The 22,186-nt window shown below is 38.5% G+C and overlaps 1 protein-coding gene across 5 annotated transcripts in view; it reads left to right on the top strand.

Annotated features, from left to right (window-relative positions):
* The window catches only part of ANK3 (ankyrin 3), a 1,320,989-nt gene that overhangs the window by 887,300 nt on the left and 411,503 nt on the right, over positions 1–22,186 (top strand). For all 5 annotated transcript variants that reach the window (XM_053692249.1, XM_053692250.1, XM_053692246.1 and 2 more), the window contains exon 9: positions 12,007–12,105. In XM_053692249.1, the coding sequence (XP_053548224.1) occupies positions 12,007–12,105 (99 nt within the window). The remainder of the gene's footprint in view (positions 1–12,006; positions 12,106–22,186) is intronic.

The following is a 22,186-nucleotide window of genomic DNA, read 5'->3' as shown; positions in this document are numbered from 1 at the left end:
CAGGTAAATTGGTAATTATTTTAACTAGGTAGCTATTAAATAGTTATTAAATATTTAATAGCTATTGTACCTAGTTAAAATAAATACCAAGTTACCTGTAAAATAAATATAAACCCTAAAATAGCTACAATGTAATTATTAATTACATTGTAGCTATCTTAGAGTTTATTTTATAGGTAAGTATTTAGATTTAAATAGGAATATTTTAATTAATAATATTAATATTAGATTTATTTTAATCAGAGTTTAGTTAGGGATGTTAGAGTTAGATAGGGTTATTATACTTAATATATATATAATATAATAACGATATTAACTATATTAACCCTAATATAATTAGGGTTAATATAGTTAATATATATAATATAATAACTATATTAACTATATTAACTCTAATATAATTAGGGTTAATATAGTTAATATAGCTGGCGGCGGTGTAGGGGGATTAGATTAGGGGTTAATGTGTTTAATATAGGTGGCGGTGGTGTAGGGGGATTAGATTAGGGGTTAATACATTTATTATAGGTGGCGGCGGTGTAGGGGGAGTTAGATTAGATCTAAAAGAGCAGTTTACTTTGTGACAAAGCCCCGCCAAAATCCCTTTTAAGGGCTGGTAAAAGAGCAGTTTTCTTTGGGGCATGACCCGCGAAAAGCCCTTTTAAGGGCTGGCAATAGAGCAGTTTACTTTGGGGTAATGCCACGCAAAAAGCCCTTTTCAGGGCTATTTGTAGGGTTAGACTTAGGTTTAGTGGTATGGATAGTTTAGTATTTTAGGGGTTAAATAATTTAATATAGCTGGCGGCGGGGTAGGGGGATTAAATTAGGGGTTAATTAATTTAATATAGGTGGCGGCGGGGTAGGGGGATCACATTAGGGGGTAGTTAATGTAGGTGGCGGCGGGGTCCGGGAGCAGTGGTTTAGGGGTTAAATATTTTATTAGGGATTGCGGCAGGGGATCGCGGTTGACACGTAGATAGACATTGCGCATGTGTTAGGTGTTAGGTTTTATTTAGCAGATCACGGTTGACAGGTAGATAGACATTGTGCATGCGTTAGGTGTTATGTTTATTTTGTAGCTAGTTTAGGGAGTTACGGGGCTCCAATAGACAGCGTAAGGCTTACTACGGCTGCTTTTTGTGGCAAGGTGAAAATGGAGTAAGATTTCTCCATTTTCGCCACGTAAGTCCTTACGCTGTATATTGGATACCAAACTGCGCTGGTTTGGTATACCTGCCTATGGCCCAAAAAACTACGGGCGACGGCAGAAATATACGAGCGTAACTTCTAGGTTACGCCGTATATAGGATACCAAACCAGCACAAAATTCAGCGTCGCCAGCATTTGCGGGCGACGCTGAATATCGGATCGCGCCCTAGGTTCTAAACAGTGAGACTGACTAGATTTGAGTCTCATTCTACAAACTCTGAATTTTATAAATAAAAAGTTTCTATACACACACTTGTTTCATGCATATGATCTGTTTTGGATAGACTATTTAAAAAATCAGCAGATACATAGGGGCCTATTTAACAAAGGTCTGTCTGACCTGATCCGACAGTGCGGATCAGGTCTGACAGACCTCGCTGAATGCGGAGAGCAATACGCTCTCCGTATTCAGCATTGCACCAGCAGCTCTTGTGAGATGCTGGTGCCACGCCGCCCCCTGCAGACTCGCGGCCAATCAGCCGCCAGCAGGGGGTTTTCAATCAACCCAATCGTACTTGATCGGGTTGAATTGTGGTGATGTCTGTCCGCCTGCTCAGAGCAGACGGACAGGTTATGGAGCTGCTTCATAACTGGTGTTTCTGGTGAGTCTGCAGGCTCGCCAGAAACACGGGCCCTCAAGAATGTTATGTAAACAACATGTTAAAAAATTTGTTTCATTTTTCGAATGTTGCGAAACATTCGCCCATCTCTAACCATGAATAGAGCTTCCAAGGAATAAGCTGCTGTCGCGAATTTGCATTGTGTTACATTTAGATATAATGGATATGAAACCCCAAAATTATATTTTTTTCTGATTCAGAGAGATTATAGAATAAAAAAAAAGTTTCCAATTTACTTCTATATTCTTTGTTGAAGAGATACCTAGGGTAGAGTCTGGAGTACTACGTGGAAGGAAATAGTGCTACCATCTAGTGTTCTTGCAAATGGATAACATAACCTGTAAAATAAATCCTAACCTAAGTTACAAATACACCTGCACTATCAATAAATTAAATAAACTACAAATATCTAACTAAAATACAATTAAATAAACTAAACTAAATTACAAAAAAAACAAACACTAAATTATAAAAAATAAAAAAGATTACAAGATTTTTAAGCTAATTACACCTATTCTAAGCCCCCTAATAAAATAATAAAGCCCCCCAAAATAAAAAAAAATCCCTACCCTATTCTAAATTAAAAAAAGTTAGCTCTTTTACCTTACCAGCCCTTAAAAGGGCCTTTTGCGGGGCATGCCCCAAAGAAAACTGCTCTTTTGCCTGAAAAAAACAACACACTACCACCCCCCAACATTACAACCCACCACCCACATACCCCTAATCTAACCCAAACCCCCCTTAAATAAACCTAACACTACCCCCCTGAAGATCTCCCTACCTTGTATTCACCCAGCCGGGCAGAACTCTTCATCCGATCCGGGCGATGTCTTCAATCAAGCGGCAAAGAAGTCTTCTTCCATCCGGGCAATGTCTTCAATCAAGCGGCAGAGAGTCTTATTCCATCCGGCGATGTCTTCAAGCAAGCGGCAGAGAGTCTTCTTCCATCCGGTGATGTCTTCAAGCAAAGCGGCATCTTCAATCTTCTTTCTTCGCTCCTCCGCCACGGAGCATCCATCCGGCATGACGACTTCCCGACGAATGAGGTTCCTTTAAATGACGTCATCCAAGATGGCGTCCGTCGAATTCCGATTGGCTGATAGGATTCTATCAGCCAATCGGAATTAAGGTAGAAAAATCTGATTGGCTGATTGAATCAATCAGCCAATCGGATTGAACTTGAATCTGATTCAAGTTCAATCCGATTGGCTGAACCAATCAGCCAATCGGATTGAACTTGAATCTGATTGGCTGATTCAATCAGCCAATCAGATTTTTCTACCTTAATTCCGATTGGCTGATAGAATCCTATCAGCCAATCGGAATTCGACGGACGCCATCTTGGATGACATCATTTAAAGGAACCTCATTCGTCGGGAAGTCGTCGTGCCGGATGGATGCTCCACGGCGGAGGAGCGAAGAAAGATTGAAGATGCCGCTTTGCTTGAAGACATCACCTGATGGAAGAAGACTCTCTGCCGCTTGATTGAAGACATCACCCGGGTGGAAGAAGACTTCTTTGCCGCTTGATTGAAGACATCGCCTGGATCGGATGAAGAGTTCTGCCCGGCTGGGTGAATACAAGGTAGGGAGATCTTCAGGGGGGTAGTGTTAGGTTTATGTAAGGGGGGTTTGGGTTAGATTAGGGGTATGTGGGTGGTGGGTTCTAATGTTGGGGGGTGGTATTGTGTTTTTTTTTTTCAGGCAAAAGAGCAGTTTTCTTTGGGGCATGCCCCGCAAAAGGCCCTTTTAAGGGCTGGTAAGGTAAAAGAGCTAATTTTTTTAATTTAGAATAGGGTAGGGATTTTTTTTTTATTTTGGGGGGCTTTATTATTTTATTAGGGGGCTTAGAATAGGTGTAATTAGCTTAAAAATCTTGTAATCTTTTTTTATTTTTTGTAATTTAGTGATTGTTTTTTTTTTGTAATTTAGTTTAGTTTATTTAATTGTATTTTAGTTAGATATTTGTAGTTTATTTAATTTATTGATAGTGTAGGTGTATTTGTAACTTAGGTTAGGATTTATTTTACAGGTAAATTGGTAATTATTTTAACTAGGTAGCTATTAAATAGTTATTAAATATTTAATAGCTATTGTACCTAGTTAAAATAAATACCAAGTTACCTGTAAAATAAATATAAACCCTAAAATAGCTACAATGTAATTATTAATTACATTGTAGCTATCTTAGAGTTTATTTTATAGGTAAGTATTTAGATTTAAATAGGAATATTTTAATTAATAATATTAATATTAGATTTATTTTAATCAGAGTTTAGTTAGGGATGTTAGAGTTAGATAGGGTTATTATACTTAATATATATATAATATAATAACGATATTAACTATATTAACCCTAATATAATTAGGGTTAATATAGTTAATATATATAATATAATAACTATATTAACTATATTAACTCTAATATAATTAGGGTTAATATAGTTAATATAGCTGGCGGCGGTGTAGGGGGATTAGATTAGGGGTTAATGTGTTTAATATAGGTGGCGGTGGTGTAGGGGGATTAGATTAGGGGTTAATACATTTATTATAGGTGGCGGCGGTGTAGGGGGAGTTAGATTAGATCTAAAAGAGCAGTTTACTTTGTGACAAAGCCCCGCCAAAAGCCCTTTTAAGGGCTGGTAAAAGAGCAGTTTTCTTTGGGGCATGACCCGCGAAAAGCCCTTTTAAGGGCTGGCAATAGAGCAGTTTACTTTGGGGTAATGCCACGCAAAAAGCCCTTTTCAGGGCTATTTGTAGGGTTAGACTTAGGTTTAGTGGTAGGGATAGTTTAGTATTTTAGGGGTTAAATAATTTAATATAGCTGGCGGCGGGGTAGGGGGATTAAATTAGGGGTTAATTAATTTAATATAGGTGGCGGCGGGGTAGGGGGATCACATTAGGGGGTAGTTAATGTAGGTGGCGGCGGGGTCCGGGAGCAGTGGTTTAGGGGTTAAATATTTTATTAGGGATTGCGGCAGGGGATCGCGGTTGACACGTAGATAGACATTGCGCATGTGTTAGGTGTTAGGTTTTATTTAGCAGATCACGGTTGACAGGTAGATAGACATTGTGCATGCGTTAGGTGTTATGTTTATTTTGTAGCTAGTTTAGGGAGTTACGGGGCTCCAATAGACAGCGTAAGGCTTACTACGGCTGCTTTTTGTGGCAAGGTGAAAATGGAGTAAGATTTCTCCATTTTCGCCACGTAAGTCCTTACGCTGTATATTGGATACCAAACTGCGCTGGTTTGGTATACCTGCCTATGGCCCAAAAAACTACGGGCGACGGCAGAAATATACGAGCGTAACTTCTAGGTTACGCCGTATATAGGATACCAAACCAGCACAAAATTCAGCGTCGCCAGCATTTGCGGGCGACGCTGAATATCGGATCGCGCCCTAGGTTCTAAACAGTGAGACTGACTAGATTTGAGTCTCATTCTACAAACTCTGAATTTTATAAATAAAAAGTTTCTATACACACACTTGTTTCATGCATATGATCTGTTTTGGATAGACTATTTAAAAAATCAGCAGATACATAGGGGCCTATTTAACAAAGGTCTGTCTGACCTGATCCGACAGTGCGGATCAGGTCTGACAGACCTCGCTGAATGCGGAGAGCAATACGCTCTCCGTATTCAGCATTGCACCAGCAGCTCTTGTGAGATGCTGGTGCCACGCCGCCCCCTGCAGACTCGCGGCCAATCAGCCGCCAGCAGGGGGTTTTCAATCAACCCAATCGTACTTGATCGGGTTGAATTGTGGTGATGTCTGTCCGCCTGCTCAGAGCAGACGGACAGGTTATGGAGCTGCTTCATAACTGGTGTTTCTGGTGAGTCTGCAGGCTCGCCAGAAACACGGGCCCTCAAGAATGTTATGTAAACAACATGTTAAAAAATTTGTTTCATTTTTCGAATGTTGCGAAACATTCGCCCATCTCTAACCATGAATAGAGCTTCCAAGGAATAAGCTGCTGTCGCGAATTTGCATTGTGTTACATTTAGATATAATGGATATGAAACCCCAAAATTATATTTTTTTCTGATTCAGAGAGATTATAGAATAAAAAAAAAGTTTCCAATTTACTTCTATATTCTTTGTTGAAGAGATACCTAGGGTAGAGTCTGGAGTACTACGTGGAAGGAAATAGTGCTACCATCTAGTGTTCTTGCAAATGGATAACATTCTTGTAAAACTGTGCTCTCGAAATTGGCTAGCTCCTAAGCTTATGTGCCTGCTCTTCAACTAAAGATACCAAGAGTACAAAGAAAAATTGATAATAAAAGTAAATTAGAAAGTTGTTTAAAACTGCATGTTTTGTCTGAATCACAAAAGAAAAAATGTAGGTTTCATCTCCCTTTAAATATTTGAAGTTTATGACTAGTCTATTCCACTAGAGAAGCTTTTTTTTAATTAGTTCCAAAATTTAAACAACGACCAAACATCAAGTAAATGCCTCTTCATACATTTTAAAGGTAATATTGCAATGTATTTCACTAGAACAAAATCTGCACAAATAACGTGTATACTTCCCAGCTTGTTCTCAAAAGCTCACATATTTATTTATTCTGTATTGAACGTGTTCTATAGAATAAAACAGAAATGAGTGCAATGGGAGAGGCAGGAAAGAGCTGTTAGTGAATCTTATGCAGAATGTCTGGCATATAACCCCCCCCCCCCCCCCCCCCCCAGAATAACAAGGTCTCTAGAGAGATAAAGGATTACAGTACAATATAGTAAGCATGAAGTATCTGTGCTAAGCATGGTTAGCCTAATGCTGAAGAAGCAATATTAGAAATTGACATCCTATTTAAATATTCCCTGTTAATGACTGTTTGCTAGTAAAAGGATTGCTTACTGGAGAGAGGGACAGATTGCTGAGAACTGCAAAACATAAAGGGGCTTTATCATTTCCTAATAGTTGCATAACAGGAGACATAGGTCCATCTGGCTCAGCATTTTTACATATTTTACATATGTTTTTCCAGAAGAACATATTACTTAATAAAAAAAAAGAGAAAAAAAAGAAAATTGCCATTGAATAAAAGAGTTTTGCATGGGTGTGGAGGTTTCAGCTAAGAGCACATAATTGCATGGTAAGGATACTTACAGTCACAGATAGCAATCAACTGCAGTTAACAACCTTTATATTTAAACTAATTCTCTAATTAGTTATAATTCTGAAATCTTGTGTTTTTAAATGTTCCTCACAGTTTAATAACATATTCATTTATCTACCTCCTGATTTAGTCTTGTACTTACAAAATGGCAAACTTATAGTTAATATGTGTGTATTTATATGTATATGTGTATGCGTGTGTATATATATATATATATATACAGTATATAAATATATATATATATATATATTTACACTGCATATTACACAAGTCTCAATTCTTCATATCATGTCACAGTAAACGCAGAACTATATTTTGTGGCCAAGATATTTCCTAGGGTATACATTGGGCAGAATAACTCAAAATAAATAAATGTTTATCTGTGTATATATATATATATATATATATATATATATATATATATATATTATATATATATATATATATATACACACACACACACACACACACACATATGTATGTGCGTGTAAATACATACACACATATATTAATAGAAATTATTGCATAGGCAAATTAGCACATCTAGGCAAGTATCCCCGCTTGCCTTCACCCTAAAAAACTCCAAATACATTGTTACCAATGCACCAGAGGATTCTGGGTACAGTATGCAAATTAGATATACAACATCTCAGGCTTTTCGCTCATGCTTTTATCTCCACCATCATTTTAATGAATTTATATATATATATATATATATATATTAATATGCATACACAGGCATACATAAATACACACACAGATATGCATATACTTGAGCTTGTTGCTTGATGAATGCACATAATAGTTGGAAGTATAACTTTTATTGATGCTTCATATTTATATTTAACCACTTTGAAAAATCCTAAATTACCTACAAAATCCCTTTAAATAAAAAAAGTACCATTTTTGTTTCATTAGAATCTACCTGTTTATGTGTGTGTAGAAGGAAATAACATCTACACTGTTTTGTGCAGCCAGTAGAATGGAAGGACAATAGCGCTAAATAGTACTCCTCCACCTCCACATGGAAGGAAAAAAGGAGACCGGTACTGATGATAAATACAACAAATATTTTTTAAGTAATAAACATTTAACACAATAATAGCAAACATTCGGCTAGATTACGAGTTTTGCGTTAGGAGCTGTGCGGTGCTAATGAGCAGTTTATTCTCACCGCTCACTTACATACAGTGCTGGTATTACAGGTTTTTACAAACCCGGCGTTAAGACAAAAAGTGAGCGTAGAGCAAAATTTTGCTCCACACTTCACTCCAATACCAGCGCTGCTTAAGTCAGCGGTGAGTTGGTTGTGCGTGCTCGTGCACGATTTCCCCATAGGAAACACATGCTAAAAAGCAGCGTATAACTCAGTAACGCAGCCCCATTGATTCCTATGGGGAAACTAAAGTTATGTTTACACCTATCACCCTAACATGAGCCCCGAGTCTAAACAACCCCTAATCTTACACTTATTAACCTCTAATCTGCCGCCCCCGACATTGTCGACACCTACATTATTCTTATTAACCCCTAATCTGCTGCTCCGGACACTGCCGCCACCTACATTATACTTATGAACCCATAATCTGCTGCCCCAAACATCGCCGACACCTACATTATATTTATTAACCCCTAATCTCCCTCCCCCAACGTCGCCGTGACCTACCTACATTTATTAACCCCTAATCTGCCGCCCCCAACGTCGCTGCCACTATTCTAAATTTATTAACCCCTAAATCTAACTTAAATATAATTTAAAATAATCTAAATAAAATTACTATCATTAACTAAATTATTCCTATTTAAAACTAAATACTTACCTATAAAATAAACCCTAAGTTAGCTACAATATAACTAATAGTTACATTGTAGCTAGCTTAGGGTTTATTTTTATTTTACAGGCAAGTTTGTATTTATTTTAACTAGGTAGAATAGTTACTAATAGTTATTAACTATTTAATAACTACCTAGCTAAAATAAATACAAATTGACTTGTAAAATAAAACCTAACCTAAGTTACACTAACACCTAACACTACATTACAATTAAATAAATTCCCTACATTAAATACAATTAAATAAATTAAATTAGCTAAATCACACAAAAAAACAAACACTAAATTACAGAAAATAAAAAACAAATTACAAGATAGTTAAACTAATTACACCTAATCTAATAGCCCTATCAAAATAAAAAAAAAACCCTACAAAATAATAAACCCCCCTAGCCTACAATAAACTACAAATTGCCCTTAAAAGGGCCTTTTGTGGGGCATTGCCCCAAATAAATCAGATCTTTTACCTGTAAAAAAAAAATAATACAAACAACCCCCCCAACAGTAAAACCCACCACCCACACAACCAAACCCCCCAAATAAAAGCCTAACTAAAAAAACCTAAGCTACCCATTGCCCTGAAAAGGGCATTTAGCTCTATTGCAGCCCAAAGCCCTTAGCTAAAAAATAAACCCACCCAATACACCCTTAAAAAAAACACTAACCCCCTGAAGATCGACTTACTGTTCTGAAGACCGGACATCCATCCTCAAGGAAGCGGCAGAAGTCTTCATCCAACCTGGCCGAAGTCCTCAACAAAGCCGGGAGAAGTCTTCATCCAAGCTGGGAGAAGTGGTCCTCCAGACGGGCAGAAGTCTTCATCCAGACGGCATCTTCTATCTTCTATCCATCCGACTCGGAGCGGCTCCATCTTCAAGACATCTGACGCAGAGCATCCTCTTCATCCGGAGTCTTCTTATTGAATGAAGGTTCCTTTATATGACGTCATCCAAGATGGCGTCCCTTAGATTCCGATTGGCTGATAGAATTCTATCAGCCAATCGGAATTAAGAATTAAGGTAGAAGAAATCCTATTGGTTGATGCAATCAGCCAATAGGATTGAAGTTCAATCCTATTGGCTAATCCAATCAGCCAATAGGATTGAGCTTGCATTCTATTGGCTGATTGGAACAGCCAATAGAATGCAAGCTCAATCCTATTGGCTGATTGCATCAGCCAATAGGATTTTTTCTACCTTAATTCCGATTGGCTGATAGAATTCTATCACCCAATCGGAATCTAAGGGACACCATTCCGTATGGCGGTTTAGGGGTTAATATGTTTATTCTAGTGGCGGCGATTTGCGGAGCGGCAGATTAGGGGTTAATAATTTTATTTTAGTGTTTGCAAAGTGGGAGGGCCTCGGTTTAGAGGTTAATAGGTAGTTTATGGGTGTTAGTGTACTTTTTAGCACTTTAGTTATGAGTTTTATGCTACGGTTTTGTAGTGTAAAACTCATAACTACTGACTTTAAAATGCGGTAGGAATCTTGACAGGAGAGGGTCTACCCCTCACTTTTTGGCCTCCCAGGACAGACTTGTAATACCGGCGCTATGCAAGTCCCATTGAAAATAGACTATACGCAATTTACGTAAGTCGATTTGAGGTAAGGCCAAAAAAGTGTGCGGTGACCCTAAACCTGCAAAACTCGTAATACCATCGTTAGTGAAAAAGCAGCGTTAGGACCAGCTAACGCTGCTTTTTCAGTTTACCGCAAAACTCGTAATCTAGGTGATTGATTCCAAATAAAGAATGCTGTAGAATAGTGTGGCTTGAACTCATAGTCAGTGTAAACATGTCATACGTTAACAGATGTAATATGTTTAGGTAATTTAAGATGATAGCTTTTTTTAATGGATTTTGCAATCATATATAAATTGACCTGATGCTTAAAAATTGTTTGATAAAGTTATATTAGTTCAAGTGAGGAACATTTTATGTTCACTAATGTTCTGTTTTCATTAAAGGGACATGAAACCCAAAATTTTACTTTCATGATTTAGATAGAGCATGTCATTTTAAACAACTTTCCAATGTATTTCTATGATCTATTTTGTTTTGTTCGATTTATATCCTTTGTTGAAAAGTATACCTAGGTAGGCTCAGAAGCTGCTGATTGGTGGCTGCACGTATATGCCTCTTGTCATTGTTTTCTAGCTAGCTCCCTGGCTAGTGCATTACTGCTTCTTCAACAAAGGATACCAAAATAATGAAGCAAATTTGATAATAGAAGTAATTTAGAAAGTTGTTTAAAATGGTATGATCTATCTGAATCATAAAATATTTTTTTTGGATTTTATGTCCCTTTAAGGCACATACTGTATGTAGAAGTTTCCATCCATCATCTGCATTATGTCGCAGGCTTTAGTAATTATTTGAATAAAGCTAGAATTAACACGATCAATTCAGCTAAAAGACTAATCCCACTCAATTGGAAAAAAGCAAACCTGCCATCCCCCGAAGTTTGGAAATCCAATGTAACGCAGCTGGAAAAATACCATTACACCAGCACCAAACGAGCAGACGAATTTCATAACATAACATTCTTATGGGAAGAATATATAAATACCCAATAGCAATCTACTCCCTTATACACTTTTACCAATTGACCACAGAACAATAACTTCACACGCAACTTCTCTACACCTAGAATGTAATCATACCAACAAAGTAGAGTTAATCTATAACAATCTGGAGGAGGTCATTGTTATTTTCAGTTATCTTCACTTGTTATTTTCACTACTATTTTAACCCATAGATAACTTTCAATTTTGAGTGTCGGCTGATTGGCATCTGTCACCTAATCCAACTGTAATAGTTAACCTCGAGTCTTACTGATACGAGTCTAAATGTGTAACTGTAACAAACTTTCATTTATTGTAACAATTGATGTCAATTTGAATGTTTCTTTTATGTTTCTCTATGTATATCTTGGAAAAATCTCAATAAAAGAATTTAAAAACCAAAAAAAAAAGAAGCTAGAATTAACACACAATGCACTTCCTTAGACATGTTACTGGCTGAATTTTTTTTCAGGTTTTTTCATGAACAAATTAAATTGTGAACATCACTGGAATGCAGCCAAAAATGTATCTAGAGTTTGTTGTAATATTCCTTATATTAAATTATTTCGAACTAAGATATTATTTGAAAGTTTTAAGATTTACTAAACACTGAAATAAATCAATCTATTACTGTATTGTTTTTTGTTTTTTTACAGAATGACATCACTCCCTTACATGTGGCTTCTAAACGAGGCAATGCCAATATGGTCAAACTTCTGTTGGATCGTGGATCCAAAATTGATGCCAAAACAAGGGTAAGCTAAACCCGTTTTTTTGTTTATTTATGCTGTATTGTTATCATATTTCATTTATAAAGCACTGGCATATAACCCAGATATTCAGTATATTTGTACAGAGTAAGTAAGCAAAACAAAGATAAATAAATAAAGCACACAAAAACAATGAATCTTTCAACGCTCCATGAATATAACTAAATTGTACTGAAACATAGTAGCTGATTTTAATACAATTCGGCAACTCAAACTTTTTAGTAATCTCTACTTCAGTTATTTACATTGAATGAGATTCCCTTTTACATTTTTTGTTTTGCTTGTTCTTTCAAAATCAGATTGAATTCTTGTCATTTATTACAAAAAATATAGAACTGTCCCAAAATTATTTTGTAATGCTATTAGAATAATATATATATATTTTTTCTTGAAAATATATTGGGCTAGATCACAAGTGGAGTGCTAATTTCTCCAACATTGGTGTGTCCGGTCCACGGCGTCATCCTTACTTGTGGGATATTCTCTTCCCCAACAGGAAATGGCAAAGAGTCCCAGCAAAGCTGGTCACATGATCCCTCCTAGGCTCCGCCCACCCCAGTCATTCTCTTTGCCGTTGTACAGGCAACATCTCAAAGGAGATGGTTAAGACTTTTTTTGGTGTTTAAATGTAGTTTTATTCTTCTATCAAGTGTTTGTTATTTTAAAATAGTGCTGGTATGTACTATTTACTCTGAAACAGAAAAGGATGAAGATTTCTGTTTGTAAGAGGAAGATGATTTTAGCAGACAGTTACTAAAATCGATTGCTGTTTCCACACAGGACTGTTGAGATGAAGTAACTTCAGTTGGGGAAACAGTTAGCAGACTTTTCTGCTTAAGGTATGACTGGCCATATTTCTAACAAGACCATGTAATGCTGGAAGGCTGTCATTTCCCCTCATGGGGACCGGTAAGCCATTTTCTTAGTTTAACATAAAAGAATAAAGGGCTTCAAAAAGGGCTTAAAAACTGGTAGACATTTTTCTGGGCTAAAACGATTGCTTTATTAGGCATATTATACAGATTCTAACTAATTATTGGTGTTATAATCTTGGGGAAACGTTTAGGAAAACGGCAGGCACTGTGTTGGACACCTTTTTCAGTTGGGGGCCTTTCTAGTTATAGACAGAGCCTCATTTTCGCGCCAATAATGCGCAGTTGTTTTTGGAGAGCAAGGCATGCAGATGCATGTGTCAGGAGCTAAGAATCACTGAAAAAGCTTATAGAAGGCGTCTTGTGGTATCGTATTCCCCTCTGGGCTTGGTTGGGTCTCAGCAAAGCATATAGCTGGGACTGTATAGGGGTTAAATGTAAAACGGCTCCGGTTCCGTTAATTTAAGGGTTAAAGCTCTGAAATTTGGTGTGCAATACTTTTAATGCTTTAAGACACTGTGGTGAAATTTTGGTGAATTTTGAACAATTCCTTCATACTTTTTCACATATTCAGTAATAAAGTGTTTTCAGTTTGAAATTTAAAGTGACAGTAACGGTTTTATTTTAAAACGTTTTTTGTGCTTTCTTGACAAGTTTAAGCCTGTTTAACATGTCTGTACCATCAGATAAGCTATGTTCTATATGTATGAAAGCCAATGTGTCTCCCCATTTAAATTTATGTGATAATTGTGCCATAGTGTCCAAACAAAGTAAGGACAGTAATGCCACAGATAATGATATTGCCCAAGATGATTCCTCAAGTGAAGGGAGTAAACATGATACTACATCCCCTACTGTGTCTACACCAGTTATGCCCACACAGGAGGCCCCTAGTACATCTAGTGCGCCAATACTTATTACCATGCAACAATTAACGGCTGTAATGGATAACTCCATAGCAAAACTTATATCCAAAATGCCTACTTATCAGAGAAAGCGCGATTGCTCTGTTTTAAACACTGAAGAGCAAGAGGACGCTGATGATAACTGTTCTGACATACCCTCACACCAATCTCAAGGGGCCATGAGGGAGGTTTTGTCTGATGGAGAAATTTCAGATTCAGGAAAAATTTCTCATCAAGCTGAACCTGATGTTGTGACATTTAAATTTAAATTAGAACATCTCCGCGCACTGCTTATGGAGGTGTTATCTACTCTGGATGATTGTGACAATTTGGTCATTCCAGAGAAATTATGTAAGATGGACAAGTTCCTAGAGGTTCCGGTGCCCCCCGACGCTTTTCCTATACCCAAGCGGGTGGCGGACATAGTAAATAAAGAGTGCGAAAGGCCCGGCATACCTTTTGTCCCCCCCCCCTATATTTAAGAAATTATTTCCTATAGTCGACCCCAGAAAGGACTTATGGCAGACAGTCCCCAAGGTCGAGGGGGCGGTTTCTACTCTAAACAAACGCACTACTATTCCTATCGAAGATAGTTGTGCTTTCAAAGATCCTATGGATAAGAAATTAGAGGGTTTGCTTAAAAAGATTTTTGTACAGCAAGGTTACCTTCTACAACCAATTTCATGCATTGTTCCTGTCACTACGGCAGCGTGTTTCTGGTTCGAGGAACTAGAAAAATCGCTCAATAAATAATCTTCGTATGAGGAGGTTATGGACAGAGTTCAAGCACTTAAATTGGCTAACTCTTTTGTTTTAGATGTCGCTTTGCAATTAGCTAGATTAGCAGCGAAAAATTCAGGGTTTGCTATCGTGGCGCGCAGAGCGCTTTGGCTAAAGTCTTGGTCAGCGGATGTGTCTTCCAAGACAAAATTGCTTAACATTCCTTTCAAAGGTAAAACATTATTTGGACCTGATTTGAAAGAGATTATTTCAGACATCACTGGGGGAAAGGGTCACGCCCTCCCACAGGATAGGTCTTTTAAGGCTAAAAATAAACCTAATTTTCGTCCCTTTCGCAGAAATGGACCAGCCTCTAATTCTACATCCTCTAAGCAAGAGGGTAATACTTCACAACCCAAACCAGCCTGGAAACCAATGCAAGGCTGGAACAAGGGTAAGCAGGCCAAGAAGCCTACCACTGCTACCAAATCAGCATGAAGGGATAGCCCCCGATCCGGGACCGGATCTGGTGGGGGGCAGACTTTCTCTCTTTGCTCAGGCTTGGGCAAGAGATGTTCAGGATCCTTGGGCGCTAGAAATAGTTTCTCAAGGTTATCTCCTGGAATTCAAGGAACTACCCCCAAGGGGAAGGTTCCACAGGTCTCAATTATCTTCAAACCAAATAAAAAGACAGGCATTCTTACATTGTGTAGAAGACCTGTTAAGGATGGGAGTGATTCATCCAGTTCCAATAAGAGAACAAGGGATGGGTTTTTATTCCAACCTGTTCATAGTTCCCAAAAAAGAGGGAACATTCAGACCAATTTTGGATCTCAAGATCCTAAACAAATTTCTCAGGGTACCATCGTTCAAAATGGAAACTATTCGAATGATCCTACCTACTATCCAGGAAAATCAATTTATGACTACCGTGGATTTAAAGGATGCGTACCTACATATTCCTATCCACAAGGAACATCATCAGTTCCTAAGGTTCGCTTTTCTGGACAAGCATTACCAGTTTGTGGCACTTCCATTCGGATTAGCCACTGCTCCAAGGATTTTCACAAAGGTACTAGGGTCCCTTCTAGCGGTTCTAAGACCAAGGGGCATTGCAGTAGTACCTTACTTGGACGACATCCTGATTCAAGCGTCGTCTCTGTCAAAAGCAAAGGCTCATACGGACACCGTCCTAGCCTTTCTCAGATCTCACGGATGGAAGGTGAACAAAGAAAAAAGTTCTCTGTCCCCGTCAACAAGAGTTCCCTTCTTGGGAACAATAATAGATTCCTTAGAAATGAGGATTTTTCTGACAGAGGTCAGAAAATCAAAAATTCTAAGCTCTTGTCAAGTACTTCATTCTGTTCTTCGTCCTTCCATAGTGCAGTGCATGGAAGTAATAGGATTGATGGTTGCAAAAATGGACATAGTTCCTTTTGCACGAATTCATCTAAGACCATTACAACTGTGCATGCTCAGACAGTGGAATGGGGATTATACAGACTTGTCTCTGACGATTCAAGTAGATCAAAAGACCAGAGGTTCACTCCGTTGGTGGCTGACCCTGGACAATCTGTCACAGGGATATGAGCTTCCGCAGACCAGAGTGGGTCATTGTCACGACCGACGCCAGCCTGGTGGGCTGGGGCGCGGTCTGGGAACCCCTGAAAGCTCAGGGTCTATGGTCTCGGGAAGAATCTCTTCTCCCGATAAACATTCTGGAACTGAGAGCGATATTCAATGCTCTCAAAGCTTGGCCTCATCTAGCAAAGGCCAAATTCATAAGGTTTCAATCAGACAACATGACGACTGTTGCATATATCAATCATCAGGGGGGAACAAGGAGTTCCCTGGCGATGGAAGAAGTGTCCAAAATAATTCAATGGGCGGAGGATCACTCCTGCCACTTGTCTGCGATCCACATCCCAGGAGTGGAAAATTGGGAAGCGGATTTTCTGAGTCGTCAGACATTCCATCCGGGGGAGTGGGAACTCCATCCGGAAATCTTTGCCCAAATAACTCAATTATGGGGCATTCCAGACATGGATCTGATGGCGTCTCGTCAGAACTTCAAGGTTCCTTGCTACGGGTCCAGATCCAGGGATCCCAAGGCGACTCTAGTAGATGCACTAGTAGCACCTTGGACCTTCAACCTAGCTTATGTATTCCCACCGTTTCCTCTCATTCCCAGGCTGGTAGCCAGGATCAATCAGGAGAGGGCTTCGGTGATCTTGATAGCTCCTGCGTGGCCACGCAGGACTTGGTACGCAGACCTGGTGAATATGTCATCGGCTCCACCATGGAAGCTACCTTTGAGACAGGACCTTCTTGTTCAAGGTCCATTAGAACATCCGAATCTGGTTTCCCTCCAGCTGACGGCTTGGAGATTGAACGCTTGATTTTATCAAAGCGTGGGTTTTCAGATTCTGTAATAGATACTCTTATTCAGGCTAGAAAGCCTGTAACTAGAAAAATTTACCATAAAATATGGAAAAAGTATATCTGTTGGTGTGAATCCAAAGGATTGCCATGGAACAAGATAAAGATTCCTAAGATTCTATCCTTTCTACAAGAAGGTTTGGAGAAAGGATTATCTGCAAGTTCTCTAAAGGGACAGATTTCTGCTTTATCTGTCTTACTACACAAACGACTGGCAGCTATGCCAGATGTTCAAGCATTTGTTCAGGCTCTGGTTAGGATCAAGCCTGTTTACAGACCTTTGACTCCTCCCTGGAGTTTAAATCTAGTTCTTTCAGTTCTTCAAGGGGTTCCGTTTGAACCCTTACATTCCGTAGATATTAAGTTACTATCTTGGAAAGTTTTGTTTTTGGTTGCAATCTCTTCTGCCAGAAGAGTTTCAGAGTTATCTGCTCTGCAGTGTTCTCCTCCTTATCTGGTGTTCCATGCAGATAAGGTGGTTTTGCGTACTAAGCCTGGTTTTCTTCCTAAAGTTGTTTCTAACAAAAATATTAACCAGGAGATAGTTGTACCTTCTTTGTGTCCGAATCCAGTTTCAAAGAAGGAACGTTTGTTACACAATTTGGATGTAGTCCGTGCTCTAAAATTCTATTTAGAGGCTACTAAAGATTTCAGACAAACATCTTCCTTGTTTGTTGTTTATTCTGGTAAAAGGAGAGGTCAAAAAGCGACTTCTACCTCTCTTTCCTTTTGGCTTAAAAGCATTATCCGATTGGCTTATGAGACTGCCGGACGGCAGCCTCCTGAAGGAATCACAGCTCACTCCACTAGGGCTGTGGCTTCCACATGGGCATTCAAGAACGAGGCTTCTGTTGACCAGATATGTAAGGCAGCGACTTGGTCGTCACTGCACACTTTTGCCAAATTTTACAAATTTGATACTTTTGCTTCTTCGGAGGCTATTTTTGGGAGAAAGGTTTTGCAAGCCGTGGTGCCTTCCATTTAGGTGACCTGATTTGCTCCCTCCCTTCATCCGTGTCCTAAAGCTTTGGTATTGGTTCCCACAAGTAAGGATGACGCCGTGGACCGGACACACCAATGTTGGAGAAAACAGAATTTATGCTTACCTGATAAATTACTTTCTCCAACGGTGTTTCCGGTCCACGGCCCGCCCTGGTTTTTTAATCAGGTCTGATGAATTATTTTCTCTAACTACAGTCACCACGGTATCATATGGTTTCTCCTATACAGTATATATTTCCTCCTGTCCGTCGGTCGAATGACTGGGGTGGGCGGAGCCTAGGAGGGATCATGTGACCAGCTTTGCTGGGACTCTTTGCCATTTCCTGTTGGGGAAGAGAATATCCCACAAGTAAGGATGACGCCGTGGACCGGACACACCGTTGGAGAAAGTAATTTATCAGGTAAGCATAAATTCTGTTTTATCGCACGCCCACAAACGATCAGATTCACCCATTTGCAGGCACGATTAATAACCAGCCATTACTAGTGGCTGGTTATTGCTACCGTTAGTTTGCGGTAGAAATTAGCGCTCACAAAATTAACCAGAGATCAGATCTCTGGTTAATTTTCTAAAAGTGTCCCAAATGCCCTCAAAATAGAGGGTCTTGTTCATATTGCACCTAACTTGTAATACCAGCGCACATTTGCGTGAGCTGGTATTACTCAGTTGAGCACAAATATCGCTCTAGCATAAGCGATATTTTGCGCTCAACTGCTAATGTGGCCCATTGTCAATTATTTTCAATGGAATAATGAAGCCAATTCCTCGTTGTGTGGTTGCAGAATATTAAAATCATTGGGTTTCAGTATTGTTTTTAGGATTTAGTTCAGGAATAATCTTAAAGTGACAGTAAAGGCGGACAATACAGTGCAGAATGTAAATCATTAGGTCAGGTTTTCACCACTATTTGTAATGTTGATTTTTTAACTTTGTCACGTTTATGTAAATGTATCCTCGCATGTTTGTTTGACTTTCATTATTATGAGAATTAATAAAGACAAATAAATACACTAAAGTCAAAATCAAACTTTCATGATTCCGATAGAGCATGAAAATTTTAAACAACTTTTCAATTTACTTCTAATATCAAATTAACTGTGTTCTCTTGGTATCCTTTGTTGAAGAGTAACACTAGGTAGGCTAATAGGAGCTCAGGAGTGTGCATGTGTTTTTAGCATTTTATGGCAGCAGTGTTTGCAACAATGTCTAATATTGCTATAAACATTGTTGCTAAAACTGCTGCCAGATGACTAAAGACGTGTGCACACTTCCGAGCTCACCAAGGATCACTCTTTAACAAAGGATACCAAGATAACTAAGCAAAATTGATGATAGAATTAAAACGGAAAGTTGTTTAAAATTTCTTGCTTTATCCAATCCATGTAAGTTTCATTTTTACTTTTTACCTTTCATTTTTACTTTACTGTCCATTTAAAGTGAAGGTGCATTTTGATGAATTAGTGCCCGGTTTGTAATAAACCTATTAAAAACAAGGGCACTTTAATTCATCAAAATTGACATTTCACTGTTTTCTTCAAAAACTTACCTTTTAATCCTGGCAGCCGTTCCAGCAATTCCCCCGGCCGTCGGAAGCCTCTGCAGACATCAGAAATGACGAATCAGTCTTCCTCCAATCACAGCATCCCCCCTGGGGGAATCTTTGCCTGATGCAACGCTGTGATTTGAGGAAGCCGGATTCGTCATTTTGGACCCGCGAAGACAGCTTGCGACGGGTGGAGGAAGTGCTGGAGCGGCTGCCAGGATTAAAAGGTAAGTTTTTGAAGAAAACAGTGAAATGTCAATTTTGATGAATTAGTGCCCTTGTTTTTAATAGGTTTATTTAAAACCGGGCACTAATTCATCAAAATGGACCTTCACATTAAGATGGTTCTAGGGAAGCAGCTTACCCAGGTTGCTCCTCACCATTCTTAATGTGGTACACATTAAAGGGACATAGAGTACTATTTATAAATGGGGATGTTAATGCCAATAATATTGTTTTAAAGAACATTTCAAGTTATTAGTCATAAGAGCTGCACATCTAAATATTTATTTGCTGACCAAATCAGAACCTTTTGCATGACCGCTGTACCAATCTGAGGATCTACTAAGAATCTGGTTGGTCTGAATGTTTCATACCAGGAACAGGGAGGGTTTGCAGGAGAAAATGGGATTGCGTGTGTTTCAATATAGAACAATTTTGACTTCTTTAACTTTTCCAGGTCGCTTACTTAAAAAGTCTAGATTTATCAGTACATATAATATTAATTTGCATGCTTTGATTGAAATAAATAAAAATATCTTAAAAAGATGTCTTATAAAGTGACAGTCACAGAATGCGTAATGTTAAAAAGGGACTGTGCTTTTCACGTAAGAAATTATAGATTCCTTTTGATCATGTTTTTAACCACAACAAAGATATGTCGCAAACTATTGAGGTACTCAAGGCGTGCTTTGATGTGATAGCAAATGCTTTGAGACACAATAATGTGTTGAGAAATTATTCTTTAAAGAGATATGAAACCCAAATTTGTTCTTAAATGATTCAGATAGAGCATGTGATTTTAAACAACTTTTCTTCTATTATCAATTTTTCTTTGTTCTCTTGGTATCTTTAGTTGAAAAGCAGTGATGTAAGCTTGGGAGCCTGTCCATTTCGGGAGCACTATATAGCAGCAGTTGTGCAAGAATGTTATCCATTTGCAAGACCACTAGAGGGCAGCACCATTTCCTGTCATATAGTGCTCCAGATGCCTACCTAAGTATCTCTTCAACACAGAATATCATGGGAACGAAGCAAATTTGATAATAGAAATAAATTGGAAACTTTTTTTTAATGTTATGCTCTGTCTGAATCACAAAATATATTTTTTTGGTTTTACTATCCCATTAAATGAAGTTTTAACGTTATGGTACATAGTGAATCATTGGCTTTTGAGTTGTTGTGGAGCAATCCATGGAAACGTACAATTCCCCAGTGCTCATCTGATACTTTTAAACACATTGCAAAAGTTTTTAAATAAAAATGGTATACAAGATTGTGGATGAAGAGGTGGAAAGTCAGGTTTAAAGTTAGTTGGATAAAATAGATAATATATGTTTTTTGAAGTAAAAATTAGGAAAACGAAGGCTGTGAGGGCCACATGGCTTGTGTTTATGGCCGTTAAGCCGTCCCTTCTTCTCATTGGATAGGAAACTTTTCTCAACCAATTAGAGGAGGGGAAGATCTCAGTGTTAGACATTAGCCTCCCCCTCTTCTGATTGGTTGTCATTTTTACAGCCATTCATAGTTAAAGGGACATAATACTCATATGTTAAATCACTTGAAACTGATGCAGTATAACTGTAAAAAGCTGACAGGAAAATATCACCTGAGCATCTCTATGTAAAAAAGGAAGATATTTTACCTCACAATCTCCTCAGCTCAGCAGAGTAAATTCTGTGTAAAAAGTTATACTCAGCTGCTGCGTAGCTGCAGGTAAAAAAATAAATAAAAATGAAGAAATGAGCAGCAGCCAATCAGCATCTACAGTGCTGAGGTCATGAACTCTTTTACTGTGATCTCATGAGATTTCACTTAACTCTCAAGAGATTTCATAGTAAACTTCCTTTACCTGATTGGTGAAATAAGATGAGTGTGCACGTAAGCTCGCTCTTTCTACTGTCCCGGGACAGACATACTGATGTGCTGCTTAGAAGTCCTTTACAATGGGATGTGGCTATTGAGGAACTCAATAAAATATCTTTCTTTTTTACATAGAGATGTTCAGGGGATATTTTCTAGTCAGCTATTTACAGCTATACTGCATCACTTTCAAGTGTTTCAACATTTGGGTATCATGGCTCTTTAATTTTTCCCATGACTTTCATCTCCAAGGAGACTCATTTGTAGTTTGCAGCTATAAATAACAAGACAGAGACTGCCGGGCTCCACCCATCATCTGCCAGCATCACCCTTGACCTGCCCCTCTGAGCAGGGATCTTCCCACAATACACCGCTGGCCACCACTCACAAGTCTCCTTCAACTTTCAGTCCCAGAAAGTCTCCAGGAAGTGTGGAACATAACTCCTGCTCAGAGAGTTGGTTTGTATCATCACTGACACAATATACACTTCCACTGGCTCTC

Source organism: Bombina bombina, chromosome 9, assembly GCF_027579735.1.
Source record: "Bombina bombina isolate aBomBom1 chromosome 9, aBomBom1.pri, whole genome shotgun sequence".
NCBI classification, from domain to species: domain Eukaryota; kingdom Metazoa; phylum Chordata; class Amphibia; order Anura; family Bombinatoridae; genus Bombina; species Bombina bombina.
The sequence above is the reverse complement of the archived record's forward strand: the minus strand, read 5'-3'. Positions and strand labels throughout refer to the sequence as shown.